The 18,192-nt window shown below is 40.1% G+C and overlaps 2 protein-coding genes across 3 annotated transcripts in view; one reads left to right on the top strand and one right to left on the bottom strand.

Moving 5' to 3' along the window:
- Positions 1–18,192, top strand: part of RSL24D1 (ribosomal L24 domain containing 1) — a 293,765-nt gene that overhangs the window by 144,407 nt on the left and 131,166 nt on the right. The gene's annotated exons all lie outside the window — the stretch shown is intronic.
- The window catches only part of UNC13C (unc-13 homolog C), a 120,507-nt gene that overhangs the window by 17,796 nt on the left and 84,519 nt on the right, over positions 1–18,192 (bottom strand). For both annotated transcript variants that reach the window (XM_088520613.1, XM_088520606.1), the window contains 5 exons: positions 8,413–8,501; positions 6,764–6,913; positions 5,353–5,476; positions 3,818–3,874; positions 1,417–1,497 (listed from right to left, as the gene is read on the bottom strand). In XM_088520613.1, coding sequence (XP_088376739.1) covers positions 1,417–1,497; positions 3,818–3,874; positions 5,353–5,476; positions 6,764–6,913; positions 8,413–8,501 — 501 coding nt within the window. The remainder of the gene's footprint in view (positions 1–1,416; positions 1,498–3,817; positions 3,875–5,352; positions 5,477–6,763; positions 6,914–8,412; positions 8,502–18,192) is intronic.

The raw sequence follows: 18,192 nt of genomic DNA, 5'->3' as shown, positions 1-18,192 counted from the left end.
TTTCCAAGGAAATTGCTATTAGTGGTATTATTTGAAAGTGTGGTCATGCTTTCACCAAAGCTCTTAATCAGCTTGCAAGCAAGCTCTAATAGCTGTTCAATACCTGTTCATAGTGTTTCTTGTTATTGTGATAATTACTGTGATATTTTCAGTTGCGTCTCCACATAAAGTGAGGTATCTGCAGCAGCAGCTGCTCAAGCCTAAAGGTTGTATGAAAGCAAAGTTAAAGAAGTAATCTGGAGACATTAGCAGATCCTGTGATTCTGTTAACTGATTGCTTTGAAGTTATTTACAAGAAGTGATCCAGCTTAATGCAAAAAGAACTTAAGTATATTAAATAATATTCTTGGTGGTTTAGACTGTGGAAGCCCAATATGTGAACACTGCATGAAAATGGCTCTTTTTCTCTCCCAACTTTCTATCAAAAAAAGGACTTTATTCATCTCCCAGCTTTTGCATTTTATTAGGGGAATAACCCAACAAAAGGATCATTGATCTGAATATAGTGTGTTCAGAATAACTCATCCGGCCTGTGGCCTGGTCCTCTCATTCTTCTAGAGAGGTCAGATTCTATTTATCAGTAAATTAATTGCTAATACTGAGATCAGTAACATGTAGGATTGAATGAACTGTCTCTAAACATCATGGTTGCCTTAAAATATATATTTTTAAAATCATCTGTAAAAATCTTTTTTTAAAGCAATTATGTAATGGTAAGATTTTTGTGAAGCAGTTATCTTGTTGGTGATACATAAAATTCATTCAGATTTGAGTGTGATTGGTTTCATGGGAAAAGGGCCAATATGAAGAATAATTAAATGGCATCTGTGAACTAAATCCAATTATGTAGAAGAGACAGCTGATTAGGTGGTGAATACAAATGGCAAAAAGACAAAAAAAAATTCAATTGGATAATGAATTTAAAATAGAGCACTCTACTGCATGGTAGAAAAACCCCTACCCTCCAGTGCCGTGAAATACTTGTGTGTGGGAGGTATGTTTGTAGGAAAGTGCATTTAGCAGAAACTTTTCCGGCTCAGCCCTTCCTGCGTGGGAGCCAGAGAGGCTACGCTGCAGCACAACAAGGATTCAGCCTGACAGACTCAGCTGCACTTTTAACTGCAAGAAATTGGCCACCCACCCCTTAACAGAAGGTTGTGTATGTTTGGGCTACAATTGTTGAGTAATTTTTCTAGCTTTTGTTTCAAGCAGAGTATTAGACATTTGCTTTCAAATCCCTATGAAGAGCTTAGGTCCATTCTGTTCTTGCCATATTGCACGGATCTTTATGATTCTATTAGGCCATATAGAACATTGTATTGCATTGCACAATACTGTATTAGAATTGTCTAGTATTGTAGAATATTGTATTCGAATCTGCTGTTTTTTGGAACAGAAGCACATAGAAAGCTGTACCTTAATAGTAGCCAGGGCTACTTCCATGATTGCACACTGCCTCAGGGTCAGGCTCCTGGCTTCCTCTCGAATCACATGGTCCTGCAAGACATGTCAAGAATGCAGTTGATTGACTGAAAGAGAGAGGCCTGTCCTTGGCCTCAACAACATCAACAACAACAACAAACCAAAACAAAACAAATATACCCCTGAAATTGCTGTTCAATTCCTGTTCAATTTATTCATTGCTGAAATTCCTGTTCAATTTATTCATCAATGACCTGGATGAAGGGACGGAGTGCTGCCTCAGCAAGTTTGCTGATGATACCAAACTGGGAGGAGTATCCAATAGCCCAGAGGGCCGCGCTGCCATCCAGAGGGACCTGGACAGACTGGACAACTGGACGGTGAGAAATCTTACGAAACCCAACAAAGACAAGTGCAAGGTCCTTCACTTAAGGAGGAATAACCCCAACCCCAGGCACAGGCTGGGGACCGACCTTCTGGAGAGCAGCTCTGCAGAGAGGGACCTGGGCATCGTGGTGGACAACACGTTGACCATGAGGCAGCAGTTGCCCTCGTGGGCAAGAAGGCCAATGGGATCCTGGGCTGCATTAAGAGCAGCATCTCCAGCAGGTCAAGGGAGGGGATCCTGCCCCTCTACTCAGCCCTGGTGAGGCCACATCTGCAGTATTGTGTCCAGTTCTGGGCTCCCCAGTGCGAGAGGGAAGTGGAGCTGCTGGAGAGAGTCCAGTGCAGGGCCACAAGGATGATCAGGGGCCTGGAACATCTGCCCTATGAGGAAAGGCTGAGGGAGCTGGGCCTGTTCAGCCTGGAGAAGAGAAGGCTGAGAGGGGACCTGAGCAGTGTCTAGAAGTACCTCAAGGGAGGCAGTGAGGAGGATGGTGCTGGCCTCTTTTCAGTGGTGGCCACTGATAGAACTAGGGAAAACGTCCAGAAACTAAAGCATCAAAAGTTCCACAGGAACTTAAGGAAAAATTTCTTCACAGTGAGGGTGACAGAGCACTGGAACAGGCTGCCCAGAGAGGTTGTGGAGTCCCCTTCTCTGGAGATGGACACAGTCCTGTGCCACGTGCTCTAGGTGACCCTGCGTGTGCAGGGGGGGTTGGACTGGATGATGTCTAGAGGTCCTTTCCAGCCTTAAGCATTCTGTGATTCTATGATTGCCCATATTTAACAGAATTAATTCAACTTCAGACCTATTTTATCATGAATTCTAACCCAGAACAGGCCTTTTGTTTCTCAAAAGCATAGACTGTACAGAAGAAAAGAACTAGTATTTAAGACTTGGCATCTGTGTTGCTTTATTTCTGTTATCATGATATATTATTTCCCTATTCTGTTGGGGTGTGCAGAGGTTGAAATTTAAGTTCAATTGAGTAAAATACTGGAACAATTTGTTTCACTAATCAAGCTGACAGTTAAACTAATGTTTGTTAACATACTATGCTTAAAAAAAAACTGACTCTGATTAGAATGTATTAGAATGCTTAAGGTTGGAAGGGACCTCTAGAGATCATCTAGTCCAACCCCCCTGCACACGCAGGGTCACCTAGAGCACGTGGCACAGGACTGTGTCCAAGCGGGTTTTGAAGATCTCCAGAGAAGGAGACTCCACAACCTCTCTGGGCAGCCTGTTCCAGTGCTCTGTCACTCTCACTGTGAAGAAATTTTTCCTTAAATTCCTGTGGAACTTCTGATGCTTCAGTTTCTGGCTGTTTCCTCTAGTTCTGTCAGTGTAGTATTAACTGTATTCTGTTCAGTTCTGTCTGTTGTAGTATTAACTAAAATCATAAGCTAACAGCAGTCCTGGGAATTTTTCTAAAATAACCACCCCATTATTTACTTAGGCAGCCTTTTACTGCCTCAGCAGACTGAGATATTACACATAGAAACACAAATTACCACATTTCTGCCCAATTCTGAAGTGTGAATAGCAAACTGATCAGTAAACTACTATTACAAATATCAAACTTCCAACCTTTTACTGCCTTTAGAAATACAGTGCTGATAAATTTACTGCAAAGCTGCTCACTGTGTTTCAACACATTATAACTAGTATGAAGAACAAATTTACAAGTACTCCCATCTTAAGTGTTTTTTCACAACTGGTACCAGATGCTAATGTTCATAAGGCCAAGTTGTGCAATATGGGAATGATATCTTCTTGGCCCCAGCTAGTCATCACTTATTTATGTAAGCAAATACTGTCTTTTAATCTTGATTTGTCTTGGACCATACTGCAAAAGCATTAATCACCTGTGTCCAGCTACTGCCACATTCAGGCTTATTACAGTAAATAAGCATAGGAATGAGGCATGAGGTTTGGCCGCACAGTTGCTGATATTTAATCCATTTCTTCATGGAGCAGACCACTCACAGATCCATGTGGCTACATTACCTTGAGTTTTGACAGCTGTCCAAGATCTTTGGCTGCGCTGAATATCATCTGCGGCCCCTGTATTCACATGGAAAATTCAGAAAACAGGCTTACTACACAGTGTTTGCTTTTTATAGTGACATCATCTTCTTTTCTGCTAGGACATTAGATGGAGTCACTGATTGCAAACCTAAGTAAAAGTTTCTATTAGATGTGAAGCGTGTTTTGATTTAGTTGCTATGGCAAAGTAGTTGAAGGCCTGCATGATTCTCTCATGTCCTGTATCATGATACAAACATTGTCTTTGGTGATGACAGCTGCTGCTTGTGCTCCTGCCTACAGTCTCATTTTTTATTAAATGTATTTATAAAAGGCAGGGACTGCTTTTATACAATGTTAATACCTGCCTCAATGAGCTACTTGTCAAAAACCATAGTTCTTAGATGCTAGTATAGAAATTTGGGTGGAAAAGTTTCCAAAATGTTGTTTTAATACTAACTGAAACACTGTGCTTTTAACCAAGTGCACGCTGCATCTTTGACAGGTTATTTTGTATTAGCAAATGCAAAGAAAGGAAGCAACAGAAAAAGTCCAACGACACTGTTCTGTGATTCAGAGTATAAATGAACTTGTTGAAGTATAACCATAAAGCTAGTAATTCCTCACAATTCTGAATGTGAAGTACAGCTGTCCAATCTAAGCACTACCTATACATTTGCAGATAAAATTTGCCATGTTCTTGCATCAAAAGTCAGAATATCAAATTAAGTCTCAGAAATATAAATTTGACATAGTCACAGTTTGAAAGAGAGCCTCTTTCTAAATGCATGATAAACAGCAGCAATACCGTAAATATGAGCACATTCAGCGAATGGAGTCTGGGTATGATGATGTGATGAGTTCTACACTAGAATTTTTGAAAGCCAGTATTGTTTGTTACTTACCATTTATACATTTTATACATTTATACCAATTATACACGTGCAATTACATTTTCTCTTGCCCCTCCACCAATTTTCTTATATATTTAATATGTCAAAATGTAATATTAATATATCTTATGGATACTAACCAGCAGCTTAACTGGTAACACAGCAGTTACATAGAAAAGCTGCCCAAAGGCACACAGAATCAATGCTGTGATTAGCTTGTAGTAAGGATGGTGATTTTTATTCTGGACAGGATTGGAAATAAGAAGAATCAGCTATTCCAATCCCACAGAGAAGAAAAGAAAAAGGTAAAACTGAGGGAATAAAAAGGCACCCCAGCTCCAGGAGGAATATTCTTGGTTTTTGGCTGATGAAGCCATGAGAAATCCAACTTACAGAAGCACACCCCAAAGTTCTGCTTCTTTTGTCCTGCCCTCACAAAGCCAAATGATCTGTCAGAACTGCCCTGACCTGGACTGGCCTCTGCCACCGAGCAGCGTCGCCCGCACTGGCCTCGGATGGCCCAGCTCGGAAGCTCGCGCGCCCGCGGGAGCCAGCGACCCTGCGCAGGCGGCCGGCCCGGCGAGGGGCTCCCGCTGCCCGCGCGGCCCCACGGCCGCTACTCACACTCTGGTCCGTCAGCGGGGGAAGCACGATTTGTTTCTCGATTTTGTTCAAGACTAACTTCCACAGCTCTTTCAGAACCCGTTTCAGAACTGTCTTCTCACAGATTTTTGCAGAGAGGCTTAAACTGTAATAAAGTTCAAAGAGCAGGTTTCAAAACTAGAGTTAAAATTGTGAAGATGCTGAATCACCACATCCTCAAATTTATGGCCAATATGGCTTAGTTTTTCTTTATCAATACAGCAAGTTAACTGCTTAGTTATAATATTTAATAGTATTTCACAATATTGCTGGTAGATTTTTGTTTAAAAAGGACTTCCAGACTAGAAAATCATGTAAATCTCTAGTACCCATATTCCTGCTTAGTGTAGTAGTGATACATGTGAAAATGCAAAATTACAATGAGTTACAGGGGTTTGATAGGTGACAATTTAACATCTCCCTGCAAACTCCTGAAGTTTGAATATATGGTTTGTTTATACCATAAAAACAAGAAATAGGCTAAAAGTCCTGCTTGTTGGCAAATATGTCTACTGGGATGTATGGCTAGCTGTAGTTCTGCAAATTCAGAAATACCATCCTGAAGCATTTATATAGATATAGATATCTGAAGATATATGTAGGTACTTCCTGTGCAACCATATGATCTGTTACTAATATGGTCAAATTAAATGTCTGAAGGATCTGTATATACAGAGATATATATATATACTTTTAATCTAAGAGTATTTTCATGAACCATCATGTATGTGATTGAGTAACATAAATAAAGTGCTAGTTTTCAGGCATAAGAAAACAAATTCAAATTGTTATTAGGTAAATGCATGTATGGGGATCTTTACAGAACTATATCTGAGCTGATCATGTAAAAAGAGGTTTTTGTGAAGAAAATGTACACATCAATATACATAAATATGACAACTTATCTTTTAAAATGCACATAAATAAAAGTAATTAATTAAAAACCAAACCATATTAATTAAATATGATTATAATACTATCCTTTTTTTTTGAAATTGCCAAGCAAAGTTTTTTTAGTATCATATTTATATTTTACGTGGAAGGGGTTTAGGACATGCTAAAATTATATTTCACATTCCAGTGGAGAGGAACATTTTCTATTTGGTCGGTATTTTAAAAACATCTTCCCTTTGCTTCCATCATATCATTATGTATTTCAGGCTTGAAGAAGGTATGATGGTGGCTTTGTCAAATGGTAAGCTGGAATCAGATCTCACAGGCAGAAAATCAGCCCTCGCTACATTTTATGTTATAAGCTTATGATAGCTATATGCAAGCGTAGAGACATTTGTGTCTTTTCCTAAAAACTTGTTCTGGAAATAAGCGTCTCAACTCAAATGTAAATAAAATAACCCGCTCCAGGGTGAGCCCAGCCGGCGGCCGCCCCACGTACGTTTTGTCCAGGAAGTCCATGAGCGGCCTCAGCACCATCTCGGCATCGAGGGCCGCGCTGTTCTTGTTGGCGGCTGCGTTCCCATTGCCTCGCATCTGGCTCAGCTCAGAGCTCATTTGCTTCACACAGTCTTCGATAACAAGTTGGAAACTATAGTTTGAAAAAAAAATGAAATATTTTTGGGATAGAAAATAACCATTTATCATTTTGAATGAGTTTTATTAAGAAGATCTAAATTGTATCTGTGATGATGGGTAGCTCTCCAATACAAGATACTGCAGGTACTTTAAACTTAAAATAACCCCTCTGAAGGATCTGAACCCATAGAATTGATTCAGTTACTGTTTTCATTTGCTCTTTATCTCTTCTTGTTTCAATTCTATTACTGCTTTTCATAGCACTGTATTGGTGCCAATAATTATTTTCTGAAAATAACAGATGAAGGAAAATTTGCAACCTGGGGTATGATTGACAGAGCTACTCCAGATTTTATTTTTGGTATGAAAGCACAATAGGAACAGTAAAGACATGTTTTCTCTTCTCAATTCACTTGGCTTAGCTTTCATATTTTTCCTGAGGACAAATGAAAACTTCCACTCATTTTGCCCTGTTTGTCTCAGTATGACTTTTTCATGTGTTCATCATAATTTTTACTTGTTTCTTTGCAACTAGTTGATAGAACTAAAATACTTGAACTGTATGAAGATTTTTTTTCTCCAAAAGCTGCAGTTTGCTTATTTCAGAGCACTCATAAATAATGAAAGGGCCAGTGTTTTTATGGCATGGTGTCGAATGTGTTGAGTTCTGGGTGGAATTTGTGTTTATTCTAGCTATCTGGGGCATATCCTAGACTGACCTCGGCTATTGTGGATTATCCAGTTGGCTTATTCAGAAAGAAGCCCTGAAATAACATTCCTGCACTGTCAGTGATGAGAGAACCAGAGCCTGGGAGCCAAAGGTAAGCAGTGATGTACTAAGCACACACAGTGAAGAGAGTCCACCCAGACTGTTCATCAATTGACTGAATCAGCAACTACAGACTTCACTTATTGAACACCACTGCAGCCACAGGAGGAATTCTTACATTCCCTTCTTTTTAGAATCAAAAATAACTTGCAGCTTCCCACAGTACTGGCACGCTGCTGGCAGAACACCGCAGTCACTCAAGACGTCAGTCTGTCTTCATGCTGTCTCATTAATGGCGGGTTTCAGGAGTCGTTTTCAGCCGACTCCTGCGGAGCCACAGGCAAAGCCAGTGACGCGAGAAGGCCGTTCACAGGGATCACCTGCAGCAGGCTGAGCGCACGCAGCCTTCCCTGCGCGAGGCAGACCACTTACAAATGCCGTCAGTCTCAGGAAATAACGTGCACGTAGACGGAGAGAGAAGTTAAACACAGCATCAGGCAAGAACAAACAGGGCACTGTCTGTCTTTGAGAGCGCAGAACAGAGCTGGCAGCTGCGCTGCTGCCGCACGCCCCTGCGCGCAGAGCGGCTGCCGCCGCACGTTTGCAGCCAGGCGCGCACGGCTGCACAGCGCCACGGCAGCGCCCAAGCTGCTCCGCCGAAGGACATCCCAACAGGCACCCGACTAGCAGTGGAATTTGACAGGAATAGTTCTCTATGGTTTGCAGTAAAATAGGATCGTTACCTTGTAGCGTATGTCATGCTGAGTTCATCCAGTACATTACTAAGCTTCATCTGAAGTTCCTTTAGGCCAACACTAGCCTCAGGATCCAACTGCAAAGAGATTGTAAATAACATTATTTTTTGCCTTTCTGTTATGTTCTTGGTTTTTCAGGTACAACTGAAAAATTAAGAATGATATGCAATGTTACACTGCACTATGGAAAACCAAATGTGGAAACACCTGCTACAACAAAATATTGCTTAGTAAGCCCCCAAGAATCAGTTACGAAAGTACCGTAACAGTGCAGAATTACACTGTTACAGATTAACCCTTTACCTTGGGCTGGCACAAGCTGTGTCAGCCATCCCAGGATTAGAGTGATGATTGCCAGACAATGGCACACAAAAAGCATAGCAGGAGAAAGATGCCTAGGAAGTCTGGGTCTCCATTGCCAATAATTTGTTTTACTTAGAAGGTGTTTCCATTTTTCCATTAATGCAATGTAAAAGTAGAACAGCCAGCACCGAGGAAGATGGTTTGAAGACTATCCATGCTGGTACTACTGATATGGTAAGAGGGAAGGGAATCTATTGAATTTCAGTCTTTTTATTTCTAAAAGCCATTAAGATATATGTAATTCAAGCATAGTGCAGTATGTTCTGAAATACAGGCAGAACAAAAACTTGCATCTCTCATACAGGTCCTCTAAATATAGGAAAAAAGGGAATGCAGGGGAGAACAATAATTTTACATTTATGTCTAATCAAGCAGAAGGATGGGGTTCCATGCACAGATTTTAATCAAAAAGGTTCTTTGTTGATATGGATTGGTAGCTTGTAAAAAAGAGTTCTGTCTCCTTGAGCTTCAGCATTTAGGAAAAGTAATTATAGTCCACTGTGGGTAATACCACTGATGATCATCAAGATCAACAACAGCACATGAATGAGGGATGTACCGGGTCTCTGGTTACCAACATCGCAATGTTTTCAATAATAATGCTCAAATTCTGCGGCCACGTCATATACAAATTTTCTGACACTTTCAAAAGGGAATTTGCATTTGGAGTGCATAATCCAATCTTCCTTTGTTTTTTCTTACCTTTCACCTGCCTCAGTAAAGTTACTAGTATCTATTTTTCATATAATGCTTAAAAATACTATGGCGAGTCAGATCAGCTCTTCTAACCACACTTTGGACAAGGCTCTGCATGTCTTACAGGGAATCATGTAGGAATTCCAAGGCGAAATTAGGAAAAAACAAACTCTCCCTGGAAGCACCCCCCAAGATCTACTGTGTTCTGGTCTCAGACCATTCTTTCTGTCCTCAGAGGTTATGGTTTAAAAGCATAGAAAATCTTTTTTTTTTTTTTTTTTAATTACCTTTTCACCCAAATCTCACATAGAAAAGGGAATTGCCATCCATCCTTATGTAAAGGCTCAATAACGTTACTCTGGTAATCATGATTATAAAATACATGAATACTGGCAACATGATTTATATAGCCACAGTACTGAATACCCTAAAGCATTCGGACTTTAGGCTAAGCCAAAACCTTTAAAACTATCACCCTGATCCCTGCATGAGTCTGACTGCACTCACCTCTAAACGTTACAGCTGACCCCTGCCTCTGTAAAATGCCAACAGACATTGACAAAGAATGACAGGACTCGCATGCTGCTCATGTGCGGCACTTTTTAAATCGAGAACCCCATATTTTAACACTGATTACTCACAGTCTAGTTTTTAACTACTTTGTATTGAGAGTTTTCCCATCATGTTATAATAGTTTCCCTAGCAGATAAACACTGGCAATGCAATTTTCTTGAAGTGATCATTCTGCTTCATACAAAAAGCAGAAATATCATTATTAGCAGACAAAGCTACAAGCAGACTGACACCAGCGAAGATTCTTCTAGAAAAGGCACTCCTCAGGGGATTGGGCCTCCTACAGTGGGAGCCCTCCATGAGAACATTAACATTTAACAAACACTGAACCCATGAGCGTTCGCACTGAACACGGTACAGGTAAGAGAAAACACAAATACTGGTCAGGCAGAAGACTTGAATTCCTTGGTAGATCATGCACAAGAGAATTAAGTTCCTGGGACTAGAGACCAGTGACTCTCTATCAGACAATGACCAAAAGATGTAACACATTTGCTAAATTCACCTGCAATTGGCCATAGCTTGACCAAAATGAGAAGGTTCAGATTGCAGGACAAAACATACGTTACAGAGGCACAGGCGGGTCCTACCGGTGGCAGAGGGTGTTGTGGGCGGCGGGCGCCGCGCAGACACGCGCGCTCACGAGCACAGGGCGAGCGGGGGCTCAGCACCTGCAGTCCTGTGAGGACCAACAACCACACCGTACTCTTAAGTGCTGTTCGTTTGTCACTTACAGGACTACATAATAATTTGGGTGCTTGGCCAGGATGAAAACGTGCATTTTTCGTTTATCATCTGTCCTCTCTGTGCCGGTAACTCCCAGGTCAGATCAGAGAGTCCTACACACGCAAAGCGGCTGCCTGACAGGACGGGACTCGCGCTGGCTGCGACACCCGAGGCAGAAACAGCCGCTCAGCACAAGGGCTGCCTCGGGGAGGGAGGCTTCCCAGAGAGGAAGCTCGGCAGGACGAGACTAAATCAACTATCTGCAATATTGGGGAATTGTATTTTTTTTCCTCAAGTCTCAGCTGCATCACACAATTTGATGAAGATGCAGAAAAAAAAAAAAAAAAAGACTAAAGACACTCCCCCCCAAAAAATAACAACAACAACAAAAAAATCAAGAAAAGAAAAAAAAAAACTCTGAGGAATTCTCTGAAGAGAAGAATGAGTTGATAACTGGCATTAATTTGTCATATCTACTCCAAGAATTGAAGGGTAGGTAAAGACCATTCATCCCATAGCTACTTGGACTCCATTTATAGTTCATGGCACCTGTGAGCTGGTCTTAAAATGTATCAGTGTGTTGCTCAGTTGTCAAAAGCTTCCAGAATTTTTTTAGAATAGTAAATGCATTTCAGTAGTATAAATGGCTGTTAACAGATTGCATCACACTTTTCTATCAATTCTTAGCTTGCATATCTTTCTTAGGCTCATGAGAATGCTTTTCAAAGCATCTTAAATACAACTTTCCCCCCCTCAACAACAGAACAACGGAGCGCATTCAGAAATTTGTTGGCACACGTCATAACATTCGTTTAATTATGCTTTAAGTATATTATTATCTGTTTGACTCCTTCTGAACGCTAAATAAAAGCAGAAAAATTGACATGTGTGAAAGAACAGAAAAAAGTATTTATATATCATACTTTCTAAATACTGCCCATGTAAAACTATGAAAGCTTTTATATACATATCCTGCCCCTCGGAAATGAGTGCAAGATGTGATGAATTTGGCTTCTTTCTACATAAGGGTTTAGACTGAGTTACTCCATGCTGTAATTTCATGTGTGCTAGTACAGATCTAATCTTGTTAACTGCAGATTTGCTGGGGTTTCCACAGGAAACTGCAGAGATGCAAATTACTTCTTCCTGAATTAAATGGAACTTCTGTAATCAGAATTCCCATCCTCTGCATTTATCTGTAATTTCACAGATCTGATTGCTTATATTGTCTTAACAGGACTTCCTGGTTACCTGTGTTCAGAAAATAGTTGCACATATAGTATGTGAATCTAGAACAAACACAGGTATTTATCCCCACTGAAACACTTCTTGTCTCTGACATCTGCCTCTCCCCCCAGGTATCTAGTTATTGTGAATCCCATTTTGAGCTGCTTAGCTCTTCCTGATTGACCTACAGTTTATGTAACACCGCTGCACACGAATAACCTGCGTTGCTTTCTTTTTTAATTGCTATAATTCTACCATATTCTGCCAACTGTGAAAAACAAAACAAATATTAGCTTTCCTCCCTCCTCCTTTTACCAGATCCCAGCTTGCCAGACATGAAAAAAAATGATTCAGTGTGAATATATGTACTCCTTTCGGGCTAAAAAGATAGCAGTTAAATACAATTGTGTATTATGATAATCTGCTCACCGTAACTTTTAATTAAAAAAAAAGACTGTCAGTTAGATCCCACATTACTACTCTCATTTCTTTAAAGCTAACTGATTTTTTATGTTATTTTTTAAGTACTCTCCTATTTGGCTAAAACAGAGCAAGAGAATTAATGAAAAAACTCATATTGTTCAGCCTGTTTTATTTTAATGGCAGGACTGCTGAGAGCCCGGTCTTCTCTATTTACAGCGCTCCCTACCCTGCCGTATGCAGTAGGGCCGCGCTGAACGCGGGGACTGCTGTTTGATTATGGTATTTTGATTGCATTGTTTGGCAGACAGACGGCTCACAATGTGGCACAGAGGAGATTAACAGCATTTAATTTCTCTTAGAATTATTTTTGCTTTAAATGAGATAGGTCTCATTTGTTCTACTGAAATAACCTGAATTTTTGCGTCTTTCACAAACAAACAAAAAAGCCCCTGTTTTCTCCCTGCAAGGAAACTTTTGGCAGGCTCTACTGCTGGCTTTGTTGCTTGTAAGTACCAGTTCTTGGAGTACCCACCCTGCCACTTGAGTTTGGAGTGTCTAGGGGATTGAGCACTCCAATTCAAGGACAAAAATTTTAGTTGTACTTTGAAATGGGTGGGAAAAAAACCTGAACATGTATGCATTTTCCTTTAAAAATTCTCTCGATGAGAAACAAACAACCCTACAAATGTGAGTGCAGAGGCCAAGAACTTTATGCTTCACCTGTAACAGCAAAACACTGCGCTCTTCCCTCATTCCCAATTGAAGCCAAAGTCCCTGTCTGTGCTGAGCAGGTTTTGGAAAGAATCCACCCCCAAGTCTATTCAGAAGCTTTATGGAGAGAATGAAGGTAATGCTATCATACTCTTGTGAAAACTGGACTTCTGAATTTTATTAGTTGTTATGCACATTAACTCTGCTCCTCCTTGAATCTGCTGAAGCACTTAAAGGTTTAGTATTGCTATTAATTCTTCGATTTTAAGTTTTGTGCTTACTGGACCTTAAAAAAAAAAAAAGTTTGTTGATCTCTTCCCTCTCTGATTCTTAGCTTTCTTTTTACTGGTTTATGAATTCTGGCCAACTCATGCCTTAAGAGACAGTTAATAGAAACTGTTGCTCTGTACGAATAGGCTTCCTACAACCTACCTGCTGATCCGAGTAAACAGAAATAGAGCAGTCTGACCTTTTACGTTTCTTACCTTTCAAAAGTACATTTGTGCCAAATATGATATTCAGCTACTTTTCATGATTTCGGGTTACATGTTTAACACAATCTACATTACAAGCTTTCAATCCAAAGCAATGTATCTACCTCAGAAGTTTAGCTCTGGTGAATGGGTAATAAAGGAGATCACCCACAGCGAGGGAGATACCTACTGCCGGCCCGGCTGTTGTTGTCCCTGGTTAAAGCTCCCTTGGCATCACGGACGCGTCCGCTTCCGTGGCTCCGGCTGCTCGGGGGGCCTGGAGCAGCCGGCAGGGGCTGCAGCCGGGGGCCAGCACTGCCACCGCCGTGACCGACCGTGACAGGAGCCAGCGCTGCCCACAGCCCCGCTGCGGCTGCAGGACTCGTGTCCTGGCCCTCAGAGATGGAGCTGTGTGTGTTTCCATCTGTTTTGCCCTTTACAGCTGCAGCAATGCAAATATATATGCAAAAAGGAGACCCAACTTGAGCTGCTGCTCCTGAACCCACATGGTCAGCTGGTGGCTTCACTTACTTAATAACAGCCCATTTTACTTCCTTCTTCTAATAAACTGAATGCACCTTTAAGAAGCCCTGATATACAACCTCTGTTCCCAAAGACACTGGGGCCTTCAAAAGAAACCGATGTGCCTCATAAATAAATGCCTCTGCAGGCTTTGATAATATTATATGAGATACTTCAATGCAAATCAGTTGTTCTAAGGTAAATGATTTATACAGTCTGATAAATACACCTCTCCTGAAAGACTGCTTGATCTTAAAAGGGTAAAACATGCATGTTAAATTTAAATGTATTTGTAGCCTTTATTTTACTATAGTCTGATATTTACTGCAGGAATTGAGCAAAGGAGTTGGCTTTGAAAACTGCCTTAGCAAAACCTTTTCCTTTTTCATACCTATTTAAGCAGAAAGTTTAGCAAACAATCATAGAATGATTTGAGCTGGAAGGGACCTCTGGAGACCTTAGGTATAGTACACACATAAAATTCTCATTGAATATGCTAAAAAATTCCTTTGTGCGAAACCTCCAGCTTAGTATCACTGCTGTAGGGCTGGAATCCTCTGACTTGAAATTGGCACCTGGCTGCAGAAAAAGCTTTGAGATTCCCAGCCACTCAGTCTGATTCCCCAGGCTAAAGTGTTCAAGAAGAAACACAGCTGAAATAAGTGTCTCAATTTTTAATACATCTCATATTTTAACCTAGTCTTTGGTGAAGTATAACTATGTTTGTTAAATAGCATAAAAAGAAAATTACATACATATACACCCACATATGTATGCACATTGAAAACATTCAGGGAATCATTTTCTGCTGCAAATGTGAACTGCTAAATGCTCAGATGCTGTCCTCCACTGATACAGCTGTTTATATTTGATAAATTCTTCCCATGTGATCTCAAGCTCCTTATTACCTTAACAGCAGAATAAGCAAAGTGAGTACAGTTATTAGCAAAATCTGAGGACATGTTCATGTCCCTGTGTGACGGGCACGCTCTTACTCTGCAGGAGGTCTGGGACACAGCTCCCAGACTGCTGAAAGTTTACTCCACTTAACACAGTTATAGAAGGAATTTGTCACAGACTAGCCAAAACATACAGCCTATGAAGTTGATGCTTAAATAATAAAAGGTTCTAGAGTCTTTCCACTTTTACTATATGAAAGATTTGTAACTAAGGAAGATAATTTCTTTACAGTAAAAATAGTGGCATAGGCAAAAATTACTTTAATTCTTCAGAACTGTTTGTACTTCCAGATATGGGACAGAAGTTATAGGCAGTGCAAATAATATCTAAAAACATACCTTAAAGTACCTAACTCCAGATTTACTCCAGTGTATCCTACATTCTTTAAGGTCCAAATCTGGTATTAATAATGAAAACCACAATGCAGCTGTGCACAGTTTCATTCTACAGGATGAAATTCAAAGGGGCCAGATTCCTTGCAAAGCAGCCAGATACTGTTCCAGTCCTAGAGACAGGCTTCACAAAGTGCTGGATGGCCTTTTTACACTATTTGTTCTCATACACCACAAAATTAGATGTACCTTTTTGGATGTCAGTCAGACCAATTAACAGTGTAGTGGTTTATTTAAATGCATAGTTCTTCTATAAACTCCCTAAGTAACATTCTAAATTGTAAACTGCTCTGCTTTATTTAATGATTAAAAATCAGTTAAGATTTTTGATTTTCTCTCATTAAGCTGCAGAGTAATATTCAAAATCCTAAAACAGCAAAAACTTGTATCTTGATTTTGCAAAAGGCCTTAATCAACATTTGGTGTTACAGCTTCTAGTAGGTCAACTACAGCACTTGCTGAACACATTACTTTGCACTGCTGCTAAGATAGAAAAGTCCTCATAATTTAAAGTTTACTTTGTTCTGCCGAGACTTTACAGCCTTTGCCAGATTTCTTTTTTTTTTTCTGTGCAGCGGAGCTCCGCAGTGCTGTATCTCCTAATAACAGAAATACTACTGTATCTTTTTGCTGAAATACTGGAGAAAGCAGATTGGTGCAGGGCTACCAATACACTAAGTGGGTTTATTCACCTTTTAGATCCAGTTCATGCGGCTATGACCAATAAATAGGCAAACTGGTCAGCTTCAGTCAGACAAAAAATGGTGTTTTTTATCATAGTAAGTAGTCAACCTAGAATAGTATAGTTATCATTTGTGTCTTTTAATCTCTGTGTAAAATTAAGTTTGGTACAGAAAACATAGATTCTGCATGTCTGCAGGCCCTGACCATGTAAAATAGATCTCACAGTCCTGACAGGATCTGTGTATGCAACTTTCTCTGCAGATTTAAGGTTAGAAGTCCCACTTATCCTGACACAAACAGTATAGAAACAAAGATATGAGTATCATTTTTAAATTAACATACAGTAGTATCTTTGAATGGCATCTATACTGTTTTTCAACTAGTACTGCCCAAGCCACAGGGAACCAACTTAAATGTCTTTGCAAACTATAGCTCAGAATTGTTTCACTGCTCAGCTCTTCCACATCCTCACCTCCCAGCTCAAATACTCATCATTATTCTCTGTCACAGCTCTACTGCACAGGTTTGCTATTGACAAACATTCGTTGATTTTTATGGTGAATATAAGCAAGAGAAACTGCAAAAAAGCAATAAAGATATGAGACACCAATAAACATGCCCCAGGGGACAGTGGGGACAAAAAAGACAACATATACAAACAGGACCAACCATCAAACTATTAGTTTTCTGGGACCAACAGTTCGATATGTTTCAATAAGAATTTTCCTGAATAAGATAAGGCATAGTTATTTATACTTATTAAATACTTTTCAATATTTAATATTGAAAACTGTTAAAGAATCACATCATTTATTGTAAGGAATGTTCTTTCAGAACATTCACAACATTTGCATTCTAAGAAATGCAAAATTGTACACAATTCACTATAAAGGACTATTATTAATCATTTTCAGGATCACAGTAACACAAAACATCAAGATCCTGAAGACAGTGGATTTATGCTGAGATCTGAACACAGACCTGGTTTATTTAGTAGAAAAAAAAAAATCACTGAGCATTGAAAACCACACAGTGCTGCATGAAATGTGCTCTTTGCAGAAGACAAGTGTCTGCACAGGGAATGTTGTACTGGGTCAGACTCAAGAGCCGTACAGTTCGAGACCAGATCTGATCAAATTACTTCAGAAAATCAAACTGCTTCAGAAGTCAAACGAATTTTGCAGCCAAGTGGTGAAAGGTGACCTGCACTCTTCAGCTCTTTTAACTACCCTGCGTATCAGAGACTGACTTAAGCAACTTAAAGGGTTTCAGAAAGATATCTCGATTTTTCTCTGGAGCAAGTTGCACCAATGATTGTAAGAAACATGTCGCTTTAACTCCCTAATCATTCATTCTCAGCCCTCTTGGTCCTTTCATTTTCTCAGGAGCATTTTTTTTTCTCCCTGGCTGCTTTAAAGAGCTGTTACTAGCTCAGTGAAACCTTCTCCTCATGCAGCGAATCCGCAGCTTCACTTGGAAGCTCCTGTCCTGAGAGAGGCAAAGGAGCCGCTCGCAGAGGAGCGTCTTCCCCCGCGGAGCCTCGCTGGGGCTGTGCCCATCTGAAGCAACATTATTTCCAGTTCTCTCTATGGCAGGTCACGTGGGATCTAAGTTCTGGGGAACTGCAGCACCAAAATAAAATTTAGAAGCAACTTCTTTTGAAAGGCCAGTTACTGATAATAAGGATACTGTATTCATGACCTTCATATATCTGTTTACAAGAAGACAGGATTCTACAGCCTATGAGAGGTACTAAGTTTTCCTGAGCTTGCAAAACACGTAGTTAAAATGTAAACAATAAAGTGCTAAAACTGGTCAGAATATTTACAATTATTATCCACAAGTGCATGTGCACATCTAGAGAAGGTGAATTCCAAAATAAGACTGAGATATGCAGCACTTCGAAATTTCTCTGACATGTTAGTCAAGTAAATATGATTTGATTTGAATAGACACATGGCTCCTTTTAAGGTATTCACACAGAAGCCCAGAAAGCTTCTTGCTCTTCATGCTATTCA

The sequence above is a fragment of the Tinamus guttatus genome, unplaced genomic scaffold (genome assembly GCF_059628265.1).
Source record: "Tinamus guttatus ecotype Peru unplaced genomic scaffold, ASM5962826v1 Tinamus_guttatus_pri_ptg000004l, whole genome shotgun sequence".
Taxonomy (NCBI): Eukaryota; Metazoa; Chordata; class Aves; order Tinamiformes; family Tinamidae; genus Tinamus; species Tinamus guttatus.
This window is presented reverse-complemented; position numbering and strand designations above follow the sequence as displayed.